The sequence below is a fragment of the Oryzias latipes genome, chromosome 12 (assembly GCF_053564925.1).
Source record: "Oryzias latipes strain Hd-rR chromosome 12, Olatipes_Hd-rR_3.1".
Classification (NCBI taxonomy): domain Eukaryota; kingdom Metazoa; phylum Chordata; class Actinopteri; order Beloniformes; family Adrianichthyidae; genus Oryzias; species Oryzias latipes.
The window spans coordinates 8,341,422-8,367,548 of NC_136248.1; the positions used below are offsets into that span (position 1 = coordinate 8,341,422).

The 26,127-nt window shown below is 38.1% G+C and overlaps 1 protein-coding gene across 6 annotated transcripts in view; it reads right to left on the reverse strand.

Annotated features, from left to right (window-relative positions):
* The window catches only part of vav2 (vav 2 guanine nucleotide exchange factor), a 254,697-nt gene that overhangs the window by 42,778 nt on the left and 185,792 nt on the right, over window positions 1–26,127 (reverse strand). For all 6 annotated transcript variants that reach the window (XM_011481995.4, XM_011481993.4, XM_011481994.4 and 3 more), the window contains exons 3-4: window positions 24,523–24,581; window positions 11,703–11,771 (exon numbers count right to left, since the gene is read on the reverse strand). In XM_011481995.4, the coding sequence (XP_011480297.1) occupies window positions 11,703–11,771; window positions 24,523–24,581 (128 nt within the window). The remainder of the gene's footprint in view (window positions 1–11,702; window positions 11,772–24,522; window positions 24,582–26,127) is intronic.

Genomic DNA, 26,127 nt, shown 5'->3' on the forward strand with positions numbered 1-26,127 from the left:
TCATCATGCATGTAGTGTGGCCCCCACTTAACCTTTCAATAAGACTCAATCCAACCAAGAGTCCTCACTCACATTCATGCAGGATCCAGGGGCCTCATTTATAAAACTTTGCGTAGGATTTGCGTCAGAAGTGGCGTAAGGATGAAACATAGGACGTGCGTACGCACAGAAATATTCGGATTTATAAAACCGTGCGCACGCACATCCTACGCATCTTTCCCTTAATAAATCACAACCAATTCTAAATGCAGAGCAGCTTTTGCGGCTTCATGACACGGCCATAGTTGCCCATAAATAGTCCGTGAAACGCCCACAAATGAATATTCATTTCATGGTCAGACATCAAAGTCGAGGCGAAAAAACGTCTAGTGCTGCATCGCCAGAGAGTCTCTGCCACCGGGGGGGGGAGCGGGGGCTATATATATATATATATATATATATATATATATATATATATATATATATATATATATATATATATATATATATATATATATATATATATATATATATATATATATATATATGTGTATATATGTATATATGTATGTATATATATATATATATATATATAGATAGATAGATAGATATGTATATATGTACATATATATATATATATATATGTATATATATATATATATATATATATATATACATATATATATATATATATATATATATATATATATATATATATATATATATATATATATATATATATATATATATATATATATATATATATATATATATGTATATATAGCCTTTGGCAAACCAAGAAACTAATTTTGAAACGAGCAGGAAAAGCCCGTCAACTGCCCCTAGTGGAATTATGATTGACCGCGGTCCAGACCCAGATCTGAACTTGACAGAATACATATATATATATATATATATATATATATATATATATATGTGTAAATATGTATATATGTATGTATATATATATATATATATATATATAGATAGATAGATAGATATGTATATATGTACATATATATATATATATATATGTGTATATATATATATATATATATATATATATATATATATATATATATATAGATAGATAGATAGATATGTATATATGTACATATATATATATATATATATGTGTATATATATATATATATATATATATATATATATATATACATATACATATACATATATATATATATATATATATATATATATATATATATATATATATATATATATATATATATATATATATATATATATATATATATATATGTATATATAGCCTTTGGCAAACCAAGAAACTAATTTTGAAACGAGCAGGAAAAGCCCGTCAACTGCCCCTAGTGGAATTATGATTGACCGCGGTCCAGACCCAGATCTGAACTTGACAGAATACTGATACAATGGCTGCCTCTATTTTAAATGGTGCACTTCTTCTTGAGGTTGCGACCAAAACATTCTCACTCCCAACTTCTAATATGTAGACGTATTTTTGGGGGCTGCTCCGCGCCACTTTTTGACATTTTTGGTGTGCCCAACTCGCCGCTTTTCGACATGTTGCCTGTTACCAATAAATCAGGGGGTCCCCAACCAGTACAGGTTCGAGGGCTATTTGGCTCCCAAGATAGTGGAAAAAAATGCATACGCTAAGTCTGATTCTTTACCCTTTTTATTTTCTGATTTAGAATGAAGATTATTTTGGAAAACTACCAGATTCTTTTCACCACATCTGCCTTTATTGCCCCGTCGCATGACATAAAGCGGCTGCTCGATCGGAGCGCTAGCAAAGTCATTAGCCCAAAGTTTAAAGTTAACAAAAGCCAAACAAAAAGACGTGTTTGGAAAGTTTCCTTGGGGAGAAAAAAAGCCAGTGAGGAAACTGAAGAAGAGCTTCAACTTCAAAGAAACATAAAGCTAATGTTTACAGACAAAACCAGGAGTCTCCCTCAACGTATAGATTTATGGAAACAGTTGTTTCCAAGTACCAAGTCACTCTGCATAGTATGTGGCTATGGAAGCATTTGTGTAGCATAATCAAAAATAAAAGTTTAAACCTTTTTCATTTTCCAAATTAAGCTGCATTTTTAACTCAAAATTAAAATGAAAAAGCAATCTCCCAAAATGTTTTTTCATTTTCTTCTTCAACACTGCTTACTTCACGTCACTTCATTAAAATGATAATGAAAATGGCATTTGACATTTCATTTTCAAAAAGTTCTCCGGTAAATGTGTAGCAAAATTCAATTAGAAATGTCTAATCTGACAGTTAAATGGATTAACAGAAATGCTTTTTCATTTTCAAAATGTAACTGCATCAAATGACTCAAAATTAAAATGAAAAATCAATACTTCAAAATGCTTTTCTATGTGTTTTTTATGTGTTTCCAGCGGTGTCCAGACAAAATGAAGGCTGATGTAATTCCCAAATGTTTGCATTCAAGATGCTCATTGCAAAATCAGCGCATAGCTGCAGGAGACTTTCTCCTAAATATGCTTTTCTGCGCTGATTTTGCTGTTCGAGGACAGCTGGAGCCCCATCATCTAGTAGATTTCGCCATGCTAAATGTTTCCTATTTGCCGTTTGGAGCAACACGTATCTTCTAAATGTCTTTTTATTACTGTTATGATTATTATTAAGGGCCTGCTCACTCAAAGTTTGCGTGCTTAAAACTCTGTGCGGGCAATGCCGCAATAAGCATCTTGGATGTACTTTACAGTAATCCCCCGCCCATTTGCGGTTTAATATTTGTGCCCCGCCCATTCGCAGGTGGCCCCAGATGACGCGACGTCACAAGCGTGAGGCGCAGAACAGCGCTCATTCCGCAAATTTTGATAAACGATTTACTCTGTACTTTACTGTAAAGTATTGTTTACGCGTTTAAGATGCCATCCAAATGCCCTGCATCATCTCCAGCTTCTGGAAATGAACCCAAACGGCAGAAAAGGGTTCTGACTCTGCAGAGGCTCTGGGAGTTTTAAAACAGCGTCAATTATTCGCGGATTTTCGTTATTCGCGGGGGGGTGAGGAACGTAACCCCCGCTAATACGGGGGGATTACTGTGTATATGTGGGAATTATATCAGCCTTTAATTTGTCTTGACACCACTGGAAACACATAAACATATGATGATTTAGAGCAGGGGTCCCATAACTACGGGCCGCGGGCCGGACCTGGCCCACACACCCATTTCACCCGGCCCCCTGAACAATGAGACCTTTTTTTTTGTATAATTATTTTTTTAGGCTGTATGTTTAAAGGTTGGACTTTGTTTTTAAAGTTAAAGACGTTTCCCCTCTTACCCAAAAGGCTTTGTTAATTCTGAAATAGCTGGTAAAAGAGGAGTCAGACCTAAAAGCTGGATAGCATTGTTTCTGTAGACTACATTGGTTTCAGGTCGTTAGGAGTCCTTTGTTCTCAGCTGGGGTCGGGGAGACAGTGGCTACCCTCCCCAACCTGGTCAACTCCTTCAGCTGTTAATGACCTAGGTGAAACTGGTTCGGTTTGTTTGGGTTTCAGAAGACTGCTGTAGATGTAGTTTCAGGTCTGACTTCTTGATTCAGAATGCATGGTGTGTAACGTAGGAAGTTGATCAGAGAGAGCAAACAGTGGTGTCTACTAGGCTAGCCTCCAGAAAACCTAAAAAACTGGTTAATAAGGAAAGAAACAAAAACCTTAATAGACTTCTTATATGAGTCATTTAAGAGATTCTGCTCTACAACTGAAGTTGAACATTTACATAAGATTATTCATGGACAACAGAAGCTTTATTTCTGTGAAGATCCCACAGAGATTTATTTGGTTATTATTGATTTTCTAAAATCTAAAATACTGTTACTATATATTTCTTGACTTTTTATGTAAAGAACCCAAAGAGGGTTATTTGTTTTTTACTGATTTCATACAGAGTCTTATTATATATTTGCTGATTCTCATATACTCATTTTTGTGGTGAAGAACCCAGAGAGAACTATTTGATATCAGATTAGGTTATTAATATTTTGTTATGTGTGGCTTTCAGTTTACATTTAGGCACCTCTGCGATCATCACACTTTTTCTGTTCCAGACTGACCCCTGATCAGAGAATGGAAACGTCAAGTGGCCCTCACTGGAAAAAGTTTGGGGACCCCTGATTTAGAGTTTCTCAGATCTGCGTAGCAGCACTTCCGCCTTCAGCGATCCGGCTGCCGGTCCGAAGACAAAGCTAGTCCCGGGGGAAGTTTCGACAGAAACGCTGCTACGTAGTCCTGAGAAGTTGTGTACAATCATCAGGAGTGCAAAACTGTCACAAAGCACTCTCCTCTACCGCTAACACAAGGCTACAAGCCTGGCTGTTGATGCAGTTACATTTTAAAAATGAAAAAGCATTTCTGTTAATCCATTTTAATTGTCAGATTAGACATTTCTAAAATAATTTTGCTACACATTTACCAGAGAACTTTTTGAAAATAAAATGTCAAATATCATTTTGATTATCACTTTAACTAAATGACAGAATAAGCAGTGTTGAAGAAGAAAATGAAAAAGCATTTTGGCGGATTGCTTTTTCATTTTAAGTAAGTTAGTAAAAAAATGCAGCTTCATTTTGAAAATGAAAAGGCATTTCTGGTTTTGACTTTTATTTTTAATTATGCTACACAAATGCTTCCATGTGTGGTGACTGACTCTCAAATGTTTCGTATAATTCCACAATAATAAAGATGCAGACATGATGGATAGAAAAAAAACAGTTTTACGATGGTTGTGTCGTTTATTTTGCTTTATTTATCCGTCACACCTTAAAAGTTGGACACAGCTGAAGTTAGCATCCGGTTGCTAGCATCTACTTTGACGTAAAAGACCAAATCTTTATGACAAAGTCTAAGTTTAAACCAGCAGTAAATACTTGATAGAGAATGAAGATTCAATCAAATAAAGTGCCCAACCCGCTGAAGATGTTTCTGAACATAGGAAACTTGTTAAAAAAAAGGGACATTTAGGAATTTTTCCTACATAAAGGTTGAAATAAGCAAGAATTTTTTAGTTTTGAAATGCAACCCTGATAGACTGAAAAACTTGAAACATTTGTTCCAATGTACTTTTTTTCAGAGAGGTGTTTGATTTGTGGAAGAAGCTAATGTGTGTTACACAGTTCCATGTGTTTTAAGTTATGTGACATTAAATACTGTCAAAAAGTTTTATATTGTACTGAATTTAAAGTGAAAGATAGATATTAATTACATGAAGATGTGCCACCAATCCATAGCTGCTTAAAAACATATTGCACTGAATATTTAGACATAATTCTTTTGCTGGACCACAATAGTAGATTTAAAAGTTTTCATCTGTACTTGGTTTTTAAAGTTGAAAACGTTTCACCTCTTATCCAAAAGGCTTTGTCAATTTTGTCAATTCAGAATTGACAAAATACTGCGATGGAATCAACCTGGATGAATGAGAGTCTTCACATACTTTTGGCCAGATCTTAACCATTTCTTTTCGACTGGACCTGTTTACATTTTAGTTGAAGACCAATGGTTTAGATCATTCTAATGAGATAGGGGTCTTTAAAATGCATGGTTCAAATATGACATGAATGGTTATGGGGGAGGGGTTTTGGTTTGTTTGTTACTTTAACGGATTACTATGGGTTCTTTTGTAAAATTAAATATTAGTGCTGTATGTGAAAGAAAGTCATGAATTGATGCTCACTAACTATAAAACCAAACTCAGTTTCAAAACAAATCCCCCTTGACTCAATATTTTATTGAAACTTGAATGAGAAAAGCATTTAAAATTTGTAAGCATTCTTACAAATTTCAGCATTCTGGGTCAACTCTGTTCCTTATTCTTTGCTTAGCTTAGACGTGGATATTTATTATTTGGGCACACAAGAGAAGGCAGAGATCTGAGATTCAACACTTCTCAATAAGATAAATGGTAGATCAATACTTTGTCTGTATGTCTTTAAATGGTCCTTTAACATTTGGTCTGCCTGGATAATCTGTTTTCGAACCCTCAAGTCAAAAACCATTTTAAAGCATTTAGTATCATGAAACTGGTCTATTCTCTTAACATGCTGACAAACTTAATGATCCAATTACTATAGATTTTTATCATTTGCCATAAAAGGGCAATAAAGCTCTTTCAAACTGCAGATTTTTCTGATATTTGTTGGGACAATAATGCAGTTTTATTTCCTACATGCTGTTGTTTTTAACAGGCCACATGTCCTGTTATTGTACTGTTTGCTTCCTTTGGGAAACTGGATGATTTTACATCCATAAAACATGAACGCCATAGCTATCAAGAAGATTATCATTGTTGCTCTTGCATTTCAGTCATGCACCCATCATAAATCACACATGCATCAATATTTCAGGCTAATTAATGAGCCTTTGAGAGTAGTGTTAGTGCAAGCATGACCTATATGCCGAGTGTGTCCAACTGTATTAAGTCAGGGACCTGCTGATGAATCAATTATGCGTCTGTCCATTGGTGAAACAAAACACTCCTTGTAAAAAGGTCAAGAGCAGCCATACTGCAGAACAGCATGATTAATTTAATAAAATCCCTCCGTCTGCAGAGTCACAATGCTACTGAGCATTTTAAGGAAATGAACCCAGCTCTTGGGTGCAGAGATCATGCTGCCATGGCTCCAAAGGTCAATTTCAATCAGTGAAAAGACGAGGGTCTAGATGTCAAAGGTTGCTAAAATAATAGCTCAGAAGATGGCAAACATAAGTTCACTCCACATGCTCTCAAACCTATCTCACAGCTCGCTTTGTGACACCTGTTTCCATGGAGACATGCCCTCACTGCATCAACTGGACTTTTCTTTGCTTTCAAAAATCTATTGATGCCATATCCTCTGATGAATGTTTGGGTTCTGAAAAAAGGTCATATTTGTAATACTTCAGTTGTCTTTGACAAAATTGATGTAAAAAAACCTAAAACAATGCTTTTTCAACAAGAAGTTTTTCCAAATTATAAATTATTATAAAGGATTTAAAAAAAAGTAATCAATATTAGAACAGGAATGAACATTAGCTAAAGTGCACTCAAAATTATCTGTCTTTTGACAACTTTATCAGAACCATCACTAAAGTCTTCATTGTGCTTTTCTGTCAGCCTCTCACGACCACTGATCCTTGGACAATCTTTAATAAATGCTGACAACAGCAGACTGAATCAAAACTTCAGCTACTGTGGGCTGTTTACAGACATGTCCCCATTAAAATGTTACCTTTTTTTTTATTTACACCTAAATTTGCCAACTTTGCTTATTTTAACAAGCTCATTAACTGTCTAAACTCCAACCCACTAAGAAAAGCCATGAAAGGTGGATGAGAAACGCTCGCTTCACCTGTCAGTGGACACACAACTAATGCCTGTCCATCCCTGAAATGACTGAAAACACAAGGTTAAGATGGGAAAAACTCCTGACCGTTACTACATCATTTAACAAATTCAATGAACCAGCAGCTCAGACTTCTTAATATTTTCCTAAACAAAAATTCTGCTACTTTTGTTCCTTTATATCTCCTCAAATGCAACCACCAGAAATGCATTTAAAAAAAGCAGTAAGACTTATAAACGTATATATTATTTTATATTTTTTTCTGAGCCATTTCATCACAGTTGGAAAGAAGCAATTGTGATTGGGGTTATTAAGTTTATAGTTAGGGACTTATGGACTCCCAAAGGCCAAGTTCCATGTCCAGAGTTTGAGTCTCCGAGGCACCTGCCTTCGACTGCCACCCAAACCACATTGCACCAGCCCCTTTTGAGTTCTTCTACAAGCTGTGGGTTCATGGGAGAGTGAGGCCACATCATTTCTTTGGGCTGGGCCCAACTGGGGCCTGTGGGAAGAGCTCCAGTCACCAGGTGCTCGCTTGCGAGCCCAAACCCTAGTCCAACCTCTCTCCTCGAGAGACGAGAGGAGTTGAGGATTACCGTTGCAACAAGAGATCATTAGTAGGGTAAAACTAACCTGTCTCACGACAGCCTAAACCCAGCTCACGTTCACTATTAGTGGGTGAAGAATCCAGCGCCAAGTGTTGGAATTCACCCCGGTGGACGAGAGGGTCATGTCCCTCTGCCTTCGGGTGGGGGACAGGTCTCTGACTGTGGTTTCGGCTTACGAGCTTGCTAACATGAGTTTAGAGTACCCTGTCTTCTTGGTGTTTCTCAAAGGGGTACTGGACCTTAAAACATAAAACTGCTGTTCCCCCAACGGGGGACTCCATTGTCTTCCTGGGGGGACTTCAATGCCCACGTGGGCAACGACAGTGGGACCTCGAGGGGCGTGATTGGTAGGAATGGCCTCCCTAATCTGAAACAGAGTGGTGTTTTGTTGTTGGACATCTGTGCTCGTCATAGTTTGTCCATAACCAACACCATGTTCGAGCACGAGGGTGTCCATCAATACATGTGGCATCAGGACACCTTAGGCAGTAAAATCGATGATCGACTTTGTAGTTGTTTCAGGCGACCCTCAGCCTTGTTTCTTGGACACTCAGGTAAAGAGAGGGACAGGGCTGTCCACCAATAACTACCTGGTGGTGAGTTGGATTCGCCAGCGGGGAAAGAGGCCGGAAAGACCTGGGAGACCAAAAGTTCTGTGAGGGTCTGCTGGGAAAGCCTGAGCCCTCCATCGGGGATGTCTTTAACTTGAGTCTGAGTGGACCAGGTTTCCCACCTCTTTGCTTAGACTTCTGCCCCCGCAACCCGGTCCCGGATAAGTGGAAAAAGATGGATGGATTGATGGATGAATGGATGGATGGATGGATGGATGGATGGATGGATGGATGGATGGATGGATGGATGGATGGATGGCAACAATTGTATGAAAACAAATCACCGTCCTTTTTTTCTGAAGGATGAATTTAGACTTTGTGTCTCCTACTGCAATGATGTCAGTGAGAAATTGGACTAAGGACTTTTTACACAATAAAGGTAGTCCACTTTCACCTTTATAAAATAGAAAAAAATAATTTAAAATAATTACACCCTGTTTGGAAAATCCTTTTATACTTGACTCTAACTGGGATAGATTTTTATGGACATAATTCTCTGACCTTAAAATTGTGCTTTACAAGGCCTTTGACCTTGATAGATTGCTCCATCAGTCTCCTTCCAAAAGCTGGACCAAATGGGCTTGTCACTATTTCTACCAGGTGCAAATGTCCAACCCTACTATCCCACTAGCCTCCATGCATTTTTAAAAAGGCTAAGGTTATACTGAAAAAATGGATTTTATAATGTTTTATTAAATCCCTAACTTAATGTAATTTTATAACATTTTATAATGTTAACTTTTCCAAGTCAGTCTGGCTTCACTTAATTGTTTGTGATGGATTTTTTATTTTCTCTTGAAATCTGTGATTAAAATAATTTGATGGTGTCTACAAATGAGTTACCTAAACAATGAAAATATTTAGACACTAATAGAAGACTTTTAATAGCTACGTACTTTTATTTACATACATTTTTATTTCTAGAAAAACCTAACCTCAGGACTCAACTCTGCGTCATGAATGTATTGGCCCTCATCCAAAGAGTGCAAAGCTGCATACATGGATTCTAATCTAGTATTAGCCTGCTTGGCAGCATCTCCAACTGAAGAATATTCCAATCATGTATTCAGTGGGAATATATCTACAGCCTTCATGTCCCTCTTTCTACCCATCGCTTTTCTCCTTCCTATCTTCCCATGATGTATGACACCCATTTCAGAGACGCTAACTAATCACTCTCCATTAATCTGAGCAGAGCAGCTGCTGTCACTACTGGAGCTGCCCCAAGATCCTGCAACTCTCTTTTTCACACAGAAAAAAAAAATCCACCTATGGTCCACCAAAGCCGGCATGCAGCCACTGAGACAAGAAAGCCTAACTTCAGAGCAGAGCTGGTGTCACCATGGTAACGAGCACTGACATAGGGCTTCGTGCTTATGAAATTAAGCAATTAACAGATATTGGAAGAGGTGGCAATCACAGTTCACTTGTTAACAGTTTAACATTACAAATTCAGCACCTGGGTTTATAAATGTAGCTCATGTGAAAAATTCATCCAGAAACGAGAAGTAAAATGAAAACAAGTATTTACAGATGCTTTAAAACAAGTGAGCTATATAAAAAAAAAATACCCATTTTCCAAAAGGTTTTGGCTTAATAAATGTCTAAAAAACATGCTTGAAGATAAGGGTTACCATAATTTCCACACTATATAGGGTGCATCGGATTATAAGGTAAATAGTCTATGAATGGTCTATTTTTGAATTTATCTCATATAAAAACTGTGAGGTGCATTTAGCAAGACAAAAAAGTCAGAGATAAGTCTGCCAGTTGGTCAGAATTTACTAACTGTAACTGGAACAAAATTTATTAAAAGTAACTCCCAACCTTGTTTTCAACACGTAGAAAAAAACAGACTGAATTCCACTAAACCAAACATCACTGTGACTAAGGTAACTCCCAATCTCGTTAGTAACACGTAAAAAAAGCACAGTCAGACGCCGCTAAATGTTAGTTGCGTTAGCTTATTCACAATAAACTCAAAGTCAAACTTTATGTATTTGTATCGCGCCTTTCATACCAGTTGACAGCACAAAGCGCTTTACATAAACGCAAATAAAATAGTCATAAAATATGAAAATTAATTAAAACAGAAAACAGAAGACAATCACACACAGTTGGCACCACTCCCTCACCAGCTTCCTCCCTCCACCCACCCAGTTCCCCAATATGACCCTGAACAACAATGTAAGAACTGCAGCTTAACCCTTGTGCTATCTTAGATGACCCCACCCTTACATTGACGTGTTCCCCCTACCATGACAAAGGTGGATAAAGGTGGAAAGATTTCATGTAATCAATGGACACCAGTGAGGTTCACAAATCATTGAAGAAAAAAGGTTCAGCGCACTGTCTAGTGGGTCTAGATGACCCAACTCCAAATGTTAAAGTGCCTAGGATAGCACAAGGGTTAAAGAAACAGTCTGGCTCTGTACTGCTGTGCAGAAACGATATCATGGGGATCCATTTATTCCAAGGGCCAGCTCGACAACTGGAGGTCATTGCCACACAGCAGCTCAGGGCCCACTCTATGGCTATTAGACCACAGAGCGGGACCCCAGCCGGCCAAATGAGAACGAGCACCACAGCAACAGCACCCCCTACAGGTGGTGCCGGTAATGCCGAGTAAGAAACAACATCAGAATTTGCAAATTAGTGATAATAATAAAAAAGTTAAATAAAATAAAATAAATAAAAGATAATAGTAGTAATCAAAAATTAAAATAAATGAATAGATTTTAAAAAAGACAGTAGAAATGACGAAATCATAATCTTAAGTATTATGAATGTAATAATAATACAAACAGGTAGTATATTAAAAAAATAATAATAAGTAGAAAAATGATTAAATAATACACAACCAAACATTTTGGCAAAGCTCCGTGTACCTCTCAAAATCACTACATCAGTAAGACATACATAGACATGCATCAGCAAGCACAACCAGATTTAATCCGCATATACGGCACTCCAGATTATAAGGTGCACAATAATTTATTGAAAAAAAAATTAAAACTCTTAAGTGGACCTTAAAGTGTAGAAAAGGCAAAGGTTACATGAGGTCAAGGAAAGCCTGAAGGAAAATAATTCATTGTTTTCCTTGGAAATAAAAATCCCAGTGGGGCTGAATTCTTTTTTTTTTGGTAGATTGCACACTTACTCTGCCAGCTCCTCCAGGCTCCGGTACACATCATCCTCATTCAGAGCTGTGTCCTCAGACGGGAAAGGCCTGCAAACACAGAAAGCACACACACAGTCAGGGACCATCTTACAAAGTGCTTCATCACTACACACACTGCATTGTCCTAGGTGGAAGGATAGAGGGTTGGAAACTTGTTCCATCTGTCAGGTTGTCACTCTTCGCTTTATCACTTCAACAGCAAAACACCAGGATCTGCTCAACAGAGGGACCCCATCAGTCATAAACAACACAGATGAAACACATCAAAACTCTGCTGCTGGCAGATAAGGAGCCTCCGCTTCCACAACAAGTTTTCACAGCAATTCAGAAAGTATGACAGCACTCCTTCAGATGGATGGACAGATGTCGCACAAAGCCCATCAGGGCTCACGTTAACTTTTCAGGCCAATCTTGAGCAAAGACAAATATAAGAAATGACAAAGATTACAGGTGTAATTTTTTTTTTGACAGAATATAACCTTGACTGCTCACAGGAAACAAAGAGTGCAGGTGTAAGACAAACAGAAAACAGCAACAACACAAATAACTGATTTTATGTCAGCTAATCAATCAAAGTGATTCACACTGATCCGCCTCTTGAAAGTTTTATTCCTTCCCATGCTGCACCGACAAATACCACTCCTGGGAAGCAGGGATGCAGAAAAAAAGGATGATGAATCAAATAGTTCGTCAAATTGATTGAATCTATCTCCAATGCTTTTACAGATATTATTTTCTCAAAGCAGTTTTTCAAAAACAGCATTTAGGCCTTAAATTGCAGACTGTGTAAAGTACTTTAATATTTTCTATGCAGCTAATTGTCACAAATTTCACTTTTTCTTTTCTGTATACCAAGTAAAATATAAATGATTTTGAGAGGTAAATAATTTCTGCCGTTTAACACGTAGTATGTTTTAAGAATACAATAGTTTCTTAGTTGATAGAACACTTGAACAGGTCATGTATTCTAAATGAGCACAGACCCTGCCATGATGATGAGCAAAAACAGCTTTTTATAGATCTGCATCTCTGATCCATTTGATACTGACATCAATAAATACTAACAGGAAATACCTCTTGGGATATATTTGCTGTAAAATAAACCCGTATCACAGCATCACAAGCACACACAAAGAGCAAGTCGATCCAATATGTAATGGTGGGATCACTCTTCATAAATATCTCTTTAACTCTGACCCATCCAGATCCAAGACAGGGTGGGGCAGAAAATGGATACACACAAGAAAAAGGGTGGTAGTCATTGACTGTATGAGAGAACTGGACCGAGTGAGTATGACGTCACCTATGTAAAATGGTATATTTCAGGCTCCAACCAAGTGAGGCCAATTCAGTCAGCATTTTTTCGCAATACAGACGTTGTCATGTTTGAACCACAACTCGCCAGTAAGCAGTGATTGGTTAGTCTAATTCATTTATATGGAAACCATTCTCACCAAATGGAATCAAGCCTGTTGGAAGTTTTGAACGGTGGACGTTGAGGGCCAGCGGGCACCACATACTTCTATTGAGGCATCTGATTGGTCAGTTTATAACTAGAATGACTTTATAAAGAACAAAATCTCATATAAAAACTGTATGATTAGCAAGAACATGTTTAAAAAAGGCAGAGGAGCAAAAATGGCTATTCTGGTGAAATCAATTACTGTGTAATAGCTGTTTATTTCTCAATAGAAGTCTATGGGATTTTGGCCTCTTGGTGGCCAGCCGGTACTTTCTATCTGGAAGGCAAAGGTGGAAGAGTCACTCAGTCCAGTTTTCATATACATTCAATGGTGATAGTTCATCACAAAGGTAAACATTAGGGACGGCTACAAAAGGAAAACATCTATTATGTCTCTTGGGGATGGTTGATGAAAATGAAGATTAGATACCAGCAGATGATGATAACTGTTGTATTTTTGGTGGGTGGGGATGGGGGGGGGGGCAGATCGGATATTCTAAATATCACAAGCAGCAACAGGTTTTTTGTATATTATTCAAGTTGCTTAGAGTGGGCAAATGGTCTCCACTAACTAGCTGATTTATGTCAGCAATTAATAAGTAAGAAAGTAAATCTTTATTTCTATAGCACTTTTTTAGAGAGTGACTCACAAAGTGTTTTGCATTGTTAAAAACAAGATAAAAATCAGAGCATGATGCTTTCGGTTCACCATCACCTCAGCAACAGCTAATAAAGTGTAGATGACAGTGGCTTGACACATACTATGTACGTGTCAAGCCACATACTATGTATTTTAAAGGCCACAATAAAAAACGAAGACCCACTCTGAAGAAAATGTTTTTGACACGTTCTTGGTGATTTTAACTTGTGCCATTTTTCTGATGATGGAGAACATAATGTAAAGACTGAGTATTTCTTCATTCAAATTGTTATGGATCAAGAGCACAGGAAAAAAAATATCTGAAAATGTTTTCACCCGCTGTCTGAAATAGATCGTATTTGTGACAGAAAATACTCTGGAAGGGCCACATGCTCTCGGCTCCGCTCCATTGTGATGCATCCCCTTATAGACGAATAAATCCATGTTTTGAGGTGTGAGGGGCTGTAAACTAGCAGGACAGCATGTAAACAGATAGATGACGGAAATTAGGGGCAGGCTTAATCTGCGGCATTGTTCCCGTCCACAAGTGAGAGGTAAATTTTCTAATAAACTACTTCCGCTCTGCAAAAACTATGTAGTAGAAAACAATACAGGTTTTTTGATACAGGCTAAAATTGGAATATTCATAGTTTAAAAACCACTAGGAATGCTTTCAAAATAGATATAAAGAAGATCTATGAATGTATTTTTGTGTAGAAGATATTTTTTTTTATGTTTGATAGTTTGCAGTACAAGATTCTAGCCCAAGCAACTCCCCCCATTTTTTATGTTGTTTTTAATGTTGCGGAGGCTTTTTTATTACAACATTTCTTAATTAATAAAATGTATTGGAGGGCAAATAAATATTTCAGAGTGTAGTGCAGAGAGCGTAACAGCAAAATGGTGAGAAGAAAAAAAAGTAACAACCATCTGTCTGTGTCTTTTAGCTTTGACTTTTTGTCTTGTAGCAGGCGACGCAGACAGTTTAGTGTCACACATGAGCCTTTCAGAACTCCCTTTAAAGTACTTCAGTCTCTTGTCAGCGCTCAGCTTTGAAAGCCTTTGATTGTGAGTAATCCCAAGATGTGATCAAATATCTTTCTTCTTTGCAGTGCAGCCTTCCAGACAGGCCACTGAAGTGGCTGGCTGTCGTTAGGCGAGCGGCAAAAAACCACACTGCTATCGTGCTTTGGACATACATTTAGTGGTGCCTTTTGTGTAAAGCTGTGTGATCTCCAGCAGCATGGTCGAAAGTAAGGTATAGGTCAAACTGCAAGTGTCAGCCTTCAGGTTAATGGATGCTCAGCAACACAGTGAAAGGTCAGCATACAGCCACACACTAGTATTCTGCTGCTTCACTCCTTCCTTTTCAAAGGATTACTTACAAAACCCTGACTCACACTGATTTATGCAAACCTCTCTCACAGTTATGAAATCTCTCCCTTAAGAGTCCAATAAATTGCCAATATCTGATAGACCCCCTCCAATGAAGTGTGTGTTATATTTTAAGTTTTAAATGGGGTCCCGCAGGGCAAAATCTAATTACGCAGTAGTTTGTGAAACAGCAGGCACATATCCATCATGTCTGTGTTGTTTTGCAAAGCCAAGCAGGGTCCAGTGTTGTTGCTTTATTTCCCTTAAATGGGGCAACAAGGTGTCATTAAACTACTCTCATAATTTCATCAGAGCACAGCTGATGAGTCGTTCTGTATAATCCGCTGCTTCATTCATATTGTTCACATCAGACTGTGCAGGAAATGGGAAACAACATAATTTGTTTAGCACAAACCATGTTAAACCTTCGTTACAACTACCCTTATGGGTTTATATGGGCTGCCTGCGGGAAAATATGGGCAAACCTCTATAGGGCCCAGAGTTTACTGGGGCACAATCACAGTTAAAGGGGCACTATCACAATTTATGTGGGCATCCTATGGGCGTCCTGCAGGCACTTATATACAACATTTATGTACTAAGGGTCAGTACTCGCACCTTACTAACCTCTAGAGCAGTGTTTTTCAACCAGTGTGCCGCGGCACACTAGTGTGCCGTGGGAGATGGTCAAGTGTGCCGTGGAAAATTGCCCTCATTAACTGATCTAAAAGCAATTACCATCTCCAGGAAATCAGCTCTTTGTTCATCCAAACAGGTCCTGATAAAACACTGAGTAGTTAGGAATATAAACGATCATAAAATACTTTTTTCGTTGTGTTTATTTGATTCTATTAAAGACATTTTGATAAGAATGACGGTAACGCGAAATAGCTGCAGCTATAACTGTGTAAGGAAAAGTCCCGCAGCTTTTACTGTCTCCACGACTCCACCAATCATTCTTGAAGGCTTAATCACATGTCATCAGTCTGACCAATCAGAAGTGGTTAAAGTCTCCACTTCCTTGTTCCAATTTAGCTCATAACTCAGTCAGTTCCGACAAAAACACCAGCTAAAGCTCGTCTTTAGCGGTGTAACTTTCCACAGAATCCGGTATCAGACCGTGGAACAAGTGAACAAAACCATGAAGCTCAGAGACGCGAGTCTTTCTGCCGTTTTCTCGCAGTTTTCACACTACATCTCCCATGATGCATTGGCTTAAAGGGACAGCGTCTTGAAAACACAACGACATACAGTTTGTATGTAACTTAACTTTTATTACATCTTTTAGAAAAACATCTGCAACTTCCTGCTTTTTCTGCCACAATTATCACAAAAATGCACGTCAGATTGCCGGGGGGGGGGGGCTGTAGATCAAAACAGACTATGAGTTTCTGCTTTTTTTTTTTTTTTTTGGGATGCTGGTGTGCCGCGGGATTTTTGTCAAGGTTAAAGTGTGCCGTGGCTCAAAAAAGGTTGAAAAACACTGCTCTAGAGTGCGATAAAAGGACACCAAACAACAGCATCACCCATACATCATAAGCGTATGGAACTTACATTATACTTACAAATACTTCATGATACACTGATTGTCCTGATACACGCAGGACAATCATACATTCCGTTTTCATGAAGTGAGGTGGTCATATGACCCTCATGGGAACTGCAAGACACACCGGCACCCCCCACAAGATGTAACTGCACCTGTCTACGACCCTCCATGGGCCCGGACAACCCAAAAGCCCATAGCACCAGTACGGGTCAACCTCCTGTACGAGTGAATGTGACTAAGACTTTAGGAGGTTACTAAGGGTCACACGTAAACTTCCTGTTGGAAGTAGATATGGTAAATAAAGTAACTGGAGCCTGGTTAAAAGTCACAGCTTGTTGACTCATTACACAATCAAATAATGATCCATTTACTCTACTATAAAGCAATCTAACACTTTCACTGTGGCTCCCCAAAGGCTGATATTCCCAGATCTGAAGGATCTTCCTAAAACCAAATTGTTACAAGTGGATCAACCCTAACCCTTCATTTTGAAGAAAGAATCCCAGTTTATATCAGGATTTAAATTAGAAACACAATAAAGCACTTCTGCGAGGCAAAGGTAAGAACAAATATATTATTAGAGATTCCAAACCAATTTCTAATGAATTTCCATTGACTGATCCTTGAGGCAATAAATGAATTGGAAAGACTGCATGGAGGGGGTTGGATGATAGCTGCAGCATAAAGGACATGATGCAACATAGTCCAAGCAAAAAAAATTTTGAAGTTAAAATAAACTAAATGCTTTTTTCCTTCATTCAGCTTTTTACTTATTCATTCCTACCTCTGCTTTCTAGATTTTCTGCATTACTGTAACAAGCTTCATCCTGTTTCAGATCGTGTCCACACTCTACAGACAGGCTGGGGTGGGAAGGGACTTGTTGGCACATTGTGTGCTCTACAAAGTGGCAGCAGGCAGGTCCCATTGATCAACTATTGTCAAACAGCAGAACAACAGTAGCCGTGAAAGGTTCAAATGCTCAGCACTGGAAGCCACTTTCCGTCCCAGGACACCGCTTCCTCTCTGCAGTGGTCGATAAATTGCTGGAACTCCTGCTAGTGAGTGCACTTTGCCACTTATTGCACCATGCTTGTCTATAAAGCTGGTCTGCCTGGGGAAGGAAAGTGTAGGAGAGTGATAAATGAGTGTTCTTTTTTTCTTTGCAGGTTTAGGTTCCATTAATAATGTTATGAGTAAAATTAGTCCATGATAGGGCACGCATAAACACAGGGAGAGCAGTGATGTTACTCCCTCAAAGGTAGTATTAAACAGCATGATGAGGTAGGATGAAGACGATGGGTTTCATTAGCTGTAAATAATTGTCAATGTTTACATTATTTAAATATAAATAAAATATCCCAATCTATGTTAAAAAAGTCTATGAGATAATCTACTGTTTAAACCACATGTGTAAAACTCAAGGCCTGGGGCCAAATGTGGCCCTCCATGTTATTTTATGTGGCCCACGAGAGCATAAAAGTTTTTAATTTCTTTAAATAAAATAAAGATTTGGTGTGTATTTATTCATATCTAAGGGGAATCGGACTTGAAATATATGATTGGGCTTAAACACTGTCAATATAACCTAACCTGACAGAATCAAATATCAAAAAGGATTTATGCTAGAGAAACAAGCAAACATATGTTTTCTATGCAACTGTAATTGTCACTTAAAAAAGTTATAATAAATAAATAATGAGTTATTTAACATTAAGGAGTAGTTACATTTATTTTTCGTTACATTTAGTTACATGTATAAGTTATATCTGGCCCTATGAGGACAGTCACTATGCTGATGTGGCCCTCGGTGAAAATAAGTTTGACACCCCTGGTTTAAACAAAAATACTTGTAAATTTTTTTGACAAACTTTATCTGAATTAGATTACTTCCGGTTGGTGTAGTGGTTAGCCCTTTTGCTTCGCTACGGGAAGGCCCTGGTTCTAATCCCAGCAGGGACCTGTCTGTCTCCTTGGGCATGCGTGGTTTTTCTCGATAATGGATCACATTGATTAGGATCAAATTTGTCAAAGTAAAAAAGTATACCAACCATGCATGGAAAATGTATTTAGGGCCCATGGTTAAGGAACCCAGTCTTGTGTTCTAGCAATTTACTTTTTTAAACAAATATCAGGGATTCAAGAGCAAGTGAGGGAAATCCAACCTTTTTAAGATAACATTTCCATTGCAATGCATTTCAAAAGGGATCAACATGTGGCTCGAAACTAGCAGCTATTGCATAAAAAGAGCTTTCAAGACATTACTGGGAAGGGAAGCTGTTGGACCATCTGTGCTTTATTTTCACCTAAGCATGCTTAACAATTAATACGAGAGAATCTGAAAATAAAACAGCCGAGTCATTATCCCAGAACATCTGTAGAAGTGCTTCTCATTTGTTGCCTGTCTCAGTGGTGACTTGAGGTCAACATTTCACACAAGACACAAAGGAGAGGTTGAGGGCGACAGTGGAGGTTTGCTAAGAACAGCAAAGATAAGCAGCAGGAAAGAGGAGAGGCCTGAATAACAGGACAACACATGCTTATATCGTGAAAGAACAGGGGCAAACACAAGGTCAAGTCAGGGGATGAGAAAAAGGAAAAGACAAACTTAAGCTACATCGTTTAGGAAATGACATTTCATTCAACTCTAAAACGGAAAACAGTCAAATTAAACAATTAAACCTCGCGTTTGTCGTCCTTTCTTCAGAGGTGTATTATTAGAATTTAAAAAAAAATGCAAACTAAATTTTTAAGAAGTCCCTAAGACATAGGCCAAAAGTACAATTCCTCTTTGCATTTTTACACATCTGTTCATAGCAGCCCATTTGACGGCTGCACCAGAAAAAAAAAGACTGCCTTTCTTTGAGCTGTTTCTTTTAATACCAGAATTAAATCTTTGCACATCTCACTGCTGATAACAAATGATGTGAAGATGAGCTGACAAAGACGTGGAAGCTGAATAATAGTGCTCTGCTTAGAGTCTGTGATGCCACACTATATTAAATCCAAACTAGCACTTACTACATGACATATTTTCAGATGAATGTGCGGGCATAAACACAAGCAAAACGTGTAATAAATAAAAAAGTCAATATTTAACAGTGTTATAGAAAAAACAATGGGTAAAAACATGAAAAGAGGGTGTAAAAATGAAGCTAGAACGAAAAGAACAAAATGACCTGGATGCACTCAAAAACAAACAAATATGAGTGCCATGCCGGAACAAGAAAGCCCTGATCAGACAGAATAAACGATTATATCTCAATTTCAATACACTGAGGAAAGTTTTGACTGTTTAACTGCTTAACGGATGGCTTAATGTGCTTTCTGTGCTTGGGATTTCAACATCATAAGCAGATTAAAGAGCGGGAAAAGATATTTGAACTGATTTCTAAAAGTCTCCCAACTTGCTCCGCCCTTTTAGTCACAGAATAAGTGTTGGTGAAAAATATAAAGAATGAAAGAGAATAAGCTGAGTTTGTTCTTTGATCAAATCAATTAAAACTATAGAAGAAAAAAAACGGTATAAACAAAGTAAGACGCGGCATTAGGCCTTCGTCACATTACAACAGAGTAATTAACCTGATAAAAAAAATCACATGTTTAACTTTCATAATAACTTTTTCAAAAATCACAAAAGAGAAAAATAATAATAATAAATTATGAGTTTTCTCATGTTTCTAGCTCATTTGTATAATATAACACAGCGATAAACATATTCATTAATAATTACACTCTTTCAGTCCTACAAAGACAAGGTTAAACAAAGCAACCTTTATGTGAAGTACAGGCTGAAAATGGAACCAAAGACATTACCTATGTGCCTATTTTGCACACAGCACTTAAGCAGAGCTTTAAAAGGACCCAGATTCACTGAATGCAACTGATTTATCTTAATTACAGTGTAGGCCTGCACAATATACCGCAAATTTATCGTTATCGCAATATCCAGCTCTGCAATATGCATATCGCAAAAGACGGCGAATATCGCAATAAATCGCAAACCCAAAATGTGTTAAAACAATCTTCTAGCAGCTTGAAGCATTTAACGAATCAAATAAATCCCTTTATGCTTTGACCAATCAGATGGACGCCTTCCCATTGTTGACCAATCAGATGGAGGCCTATTATGTTGACCCTGGTCCTGAAGAGTCTCAACCCTGCCTGTTTTCCAGCTCTCCTTAACCAGCTTGCTGTTGATTGGCTGACTCAAGTGATTTCACATCCTGATTGACTGAACACACCTGATTTTGGTTATCATTATCGAGCAGTCTAGGGAGAATTGGAAAACAGACAGGGTTGAGGCTCTTGAGGACCAGGGTTAGCCATCCTGACGTTTGTCCCCCATGTCGATGAGGGTCATTTGGAGTATAATTTTTAAACTGTTGCAATGAAATGGGAATGATGTTTTTTTTATTTTTCTATTTGTTTATTTACCGCAAATTTATCGTTATTGCAATATTGATCACTAATATCGCATATCGCAAGTTTTCCTCATATCGTGCAGCCCTATTACAGTGATTAGCTTGTTTTTTAAAATGCTAGCTTGAGTCCGTGCATATTTTTGTTATGCAACTGTAGAGATTAGTTGCTTCCTCTTTCTGTAGTTTGTTCTTTCCTTTACAATGACATACTCCCCTGCAAATCCTAAAAGCTTGTGGAAGCAACAAGAGACAGGAAATATTTGAAGGTTGCATTAGACCAATAAGCCCTCAATGAATGCTGGACAGTAAAAAACTAAACCCAAAGAAAACTGACAAGGACCTAAACATGTTTCAAAAAGGACAAGGAAAGGCACGCTGTTGCTGGTAGTTCATAGACCCTCCAGTTTGCTGATTTCTATGTTTACTTCTAAACTGTTGTTTCCTAAATGCTTTACAGTGAGGAGGATAGTGAAGAGTTGATAAACCTTAAAGACCCAATCGTGTTTTCGGTGTTTTAACATGTTCTTGTGGCATTTTTCTGATGATAGAGGACATATATAAAGAAATATACATAAAGATATTAAGAAACATATAAAGAAAATTAGACTCCTAATTGCATTCCAAAAATGCCTTTTCAAAAAGAGCTTATTTGTGACGCAGAAATTACAATGGGAGAGCCACAATCTCCCTGATTCACTGCGCTCTGTAACGAGAGGGGAAGGGAGGCTGGTTTGGGCCTTGCAAACAGCTCAGAAGCAAATTTCTAATGAAATACTGGCGCTCTGCAGAAACTATTTTCTACAAAATGAAACAGGTTTTTGGATTTTGGCTGAGACAACATACGGTAATACTAATTACTAGAACACTGGGAATGCTTTGAAAATAGATCAGAAGATAATCAGAGTGGAAATTCTTCAGTGCATCTACTGTCTCTATCAGACATGTCTACTTTTCAGAGACTAAAGTTAAGAAAGCAATTTTAAAATGCTGCAAAAAAAGGGCAGATCAATAAATATGTTGAAAACACCAAACGTTGTATTGACTTTACCAAGAATAGCCTTAGAGCCTTTCTACTTAGCTGTCCCCTATAGCAGATATGGTTGAATTCCCGTTAATTAGACCAACATTGAGCTTTTGTTCAGATCCAGAATCAAAAATGACTTGTCAATAAAGACAACTCTTATTCATCATTTGTTGCCTACGGCTTTTACAGTCAGTGCTGCTTTATAGCACTTATAATGCAGCACTTATAACACTCATACAGTGGGTTGAGTCATTTTTTTGTTTGTTTCGCTATTTTATTGGTCATTATTAATGGAACATTTTGTTTTATCCAAAAACAGATTTTTTTTAGTACGAATGTATGACACTTAACAGAAAAATGCAATGACAGAAGGCTTTTGCATTTACTTTACAGTCTGTTTTCATTCACTCAAGTGTCACCAGGTCGCTCTAATACCTAAGCACAGCGAGACATACTAGAACACATCTTCAAAACATCTTTTAACTAGAATCTTTTTCATACAACTATTTTCTATGTTCAAAAATTCTGTGTTCTGAACTTGTTTCATCTCATCTGTGTTGAGAAACAGAAACCAGAGCAATCTTACAGAACCTGTCTAGAGGCAACTTCAAATTTGGGGTCTATTCAGACTAGGAAAACCGTTTGGTCTGGACTTAATTTGGTCCGGATAGAGTCCTGAACCTTGCGTTTGGTCTTTATTCTGACTGCTGTTAAGGGGTCTTTCCTGTTCCAGACTAAAGCTTGTAAACATAACCATGTGACTAAAGATCTATTCACTAATTGTCAGGAATTACGAGGGCGGGGCAAAGCAACTAGAGGCAGAAATTATGGAAGTCCTGCGCTTTCTGTTCTTTCAAACTTTATATTTCACTCACAAGTCTTGAACGTCTGTAAGAAGGTCAGGCTCAAAACGTTTTACTCGCTTTTTTGGTCCGGCATAGACATCCTGCAGGGCGGTTACTGGCAAGAAGAACAGCTAAGAAGGCACGCTGATCAGTGTTTGACATATAGATTGTCAGGAAAACAGTGAGAAGCAATGTGGATCATGTTCAAAATAGTTTTAATGAGTCTGAATTCATCCGAACACACTGCATTATTCTAAGAGAATTCGTAAGGAACCACAAAGTAGCTTTAATGGATGACGACACAGCAACATCTATCGGGCACGTGTCGCGTAACGAGACACAGAAAAGCATGCAAGAAGCGTTTTCAGCTGTGTTACAATAAACGTTCTAACAAGTAAACAGTTGAACCCTTTCTCTGTTTGACAAAACGACAATCGTTGCATTATATTTGTCTGCTGCTCATTTGTCGCTACATTCCTACTCTGTTTATGTCGGCTGCGATGAATGTTTTGGTTCAGTTGTTCCGCTCCAAGAACGGATTGTATTCAGAATGAAGAATCTCAGAGCGAACCATAGCTCAGTCCAGTTGGAAATAAACCGAGAGGAAGTCAAAAGATGGGTCAAAGAGCGTTTCCTGGTCCCGGACCAGGGTCCACTTGGATGAATTCAGACGGAAAATTTGCTCCCGATTATTGAGGAAAACCAACTCTAATTCACTTACGGCAAACCAAATGTGTTCAGTCTGAATAGACCCTTAGTCCACACTCATTTTAATCTGGCAGTATTTCAACTAGATCTTGTATGAATTGAAAATAAATATACAGATTAAGAAAGTTACATAAAGCCAGTTAAATGCTTAGACCTAAGGTCCTAACTTCCCTGATAAAATGAGCATTTATCTCACACTAAAACGGTCAGCAAGGACATGCAGCTTTAAAGCCAGCAGTCAGCACGTTCGGTTGTCTTTATTAATGACAGGGGATCCACTCCTCTTCTTTTTTCTTTCTTTTCATTTCCTGGTAGGACTCCTAATGGGAGTCCTCCATCAACGTATTACTTAGAGGATAAAATGACTTTTTATGTGCTGCCTCTGAGCTACCAAGCTGCAAGCAGATTGAGAAAATGAAGAGAGATCAGAGGGCCGTTCCAGCCCTGATAAAGAAGTGTGAAGGTTTTTCTCATGCGAGCCTTTTTGTGAAAAATGACCACCCCTTCTGAGCCAAAATGATGCAGAACTGCTTTGAGTGACAGCGGGAAATCTGTCATTGACAACTTCACTCTGAAAGATAATGTTTGCTAAAAGCTGCAAGTAATTGACTTTCAAATGAGCATCTAATGTTAATAGCATCATCAATTTCCATCCAAACAGATCCAAAGGGAACAAATGGACTGAACAGTTCCACCAGAACAGCCTGTTTCACTTATATCACAGCTCAAAAAAACGACTTTTCTAAAATAGTTAAGTGTTGTGTTAAAATCCTACCTGATGCCTTTGTTTTGGGAAATGCTGTGATGGGAGATCCTCGACAAAGCAGAAATCACCTGTAATGAAAGAAACAAACACATTTAGCAAAAAGTTTAAATCTACTTTAGTATTGGCACTACTGCTGACTACCTAAAGGATTTGGGGACGAGGGAAATGTGTCAAGTACATTGTGTTAGTAAGTAATTCTGTGATCATACGTTGTCTGGATCTTTGCACCAGTCCATTAGTGCATACAAGACATTTAGCTCACTCCTCCTTTGCATTGATGTCAACATGATTCATTTTAAACCGTAATGCACAGAACGATATCATCTCTTCTTATTGATTTACTGGAGCCCTGCAACGGATTGGTGACCTGCACTGGGTGTGGTCCACCTTCACACAACAGTGGCTGGAACATGCTCTAGCAACCCTATGACCCCAAAAAGAGTTTAAGATGGTGTGGAAAATGGATAGATGGATGGATGACCAGTTGGAGGGATGGATGGACAAACGGACAGACGAACAGATATGGATGGATTGAGGAACATATTGATGGATTGTTGACTTCACACTTAAAGCTTTAGTCACATGTAAGTGTACAGTGAAGTATTTGTACATTGCACACACTTATGACGTACATGTGTCTTACAGTGTCCTTACGCCACACAGTCATTAGTGAGGTGTGCACGCTGGCTCCTTGCTGAGCGGACAGGGTGTGCCGGTGAAACTAAGTGCCCATACACACCTGTAGGTTGCCCACACAAATTACCCTCTGATTGTCTAATTTCCTTATTTCTAACAGCCAGGAGTGACCACTCATGAGGGTAGCTGTGACCAAGGCACAAGTTAACTGCTTTACGGTTCACTTGAATGTTGATCTACACAAAAGTTTGGAAGAGCTTTCCAATAACAGTGCAGACTTTTGACAAAATTTTGTCTGAACCAAACAGGCCACATTTATTAAAGCCTTTCCATGTGTTGGAAGTTCCATGGTGAGGAAAAATGAACATTTCTATGATTCCTTCTTTTGCATATTCAGCTGCACATAGTGGTCTGTTTTTGCCCCACCCAAACAATAACAATAATGACATTTAAAGACATTGATGCTACAATTTTGGATCAGTGAAAGACTGTTACTTTAGATTTTACATATCCTTTGCATTTGTCAAAGCTGGATTTTATATTTTTATCTATCTGCCTGTCAGCCAGGACCCTCATCTTTAGCACCATTCGCTTGTCTGTATTTCATAAAGATAAAGCAAAACTTTCAAAGAAAAGTGTCATGGTGAGCAATAGTCAAGGCCACTACGTTCCAAAACGGTTCCCTTTGGAGATTGACTGAGTCTTTTTGTTGTAGATTTCTGAAGATGGCATTCTGGCATAGCGTTTTAAGTAGACAAAGTAATCACCGTGCCCTAAACACAAACCATTTCTCTTTCGCCTCATTAACCACTCCTGGCTGTATTTGGGGTTGTGTCACCGTGGCAATGCCAGATGTCTCCCTGGAAGGGAGGGGGGTGGGGGTTATCTGAACCCTCTTCCTATGGCAGGTGTGCTGTCTAAGCCTCTCATCAAACTCTCTCTGACAGCCATGTTTTAGTAGTATTTATCATTCAAGCT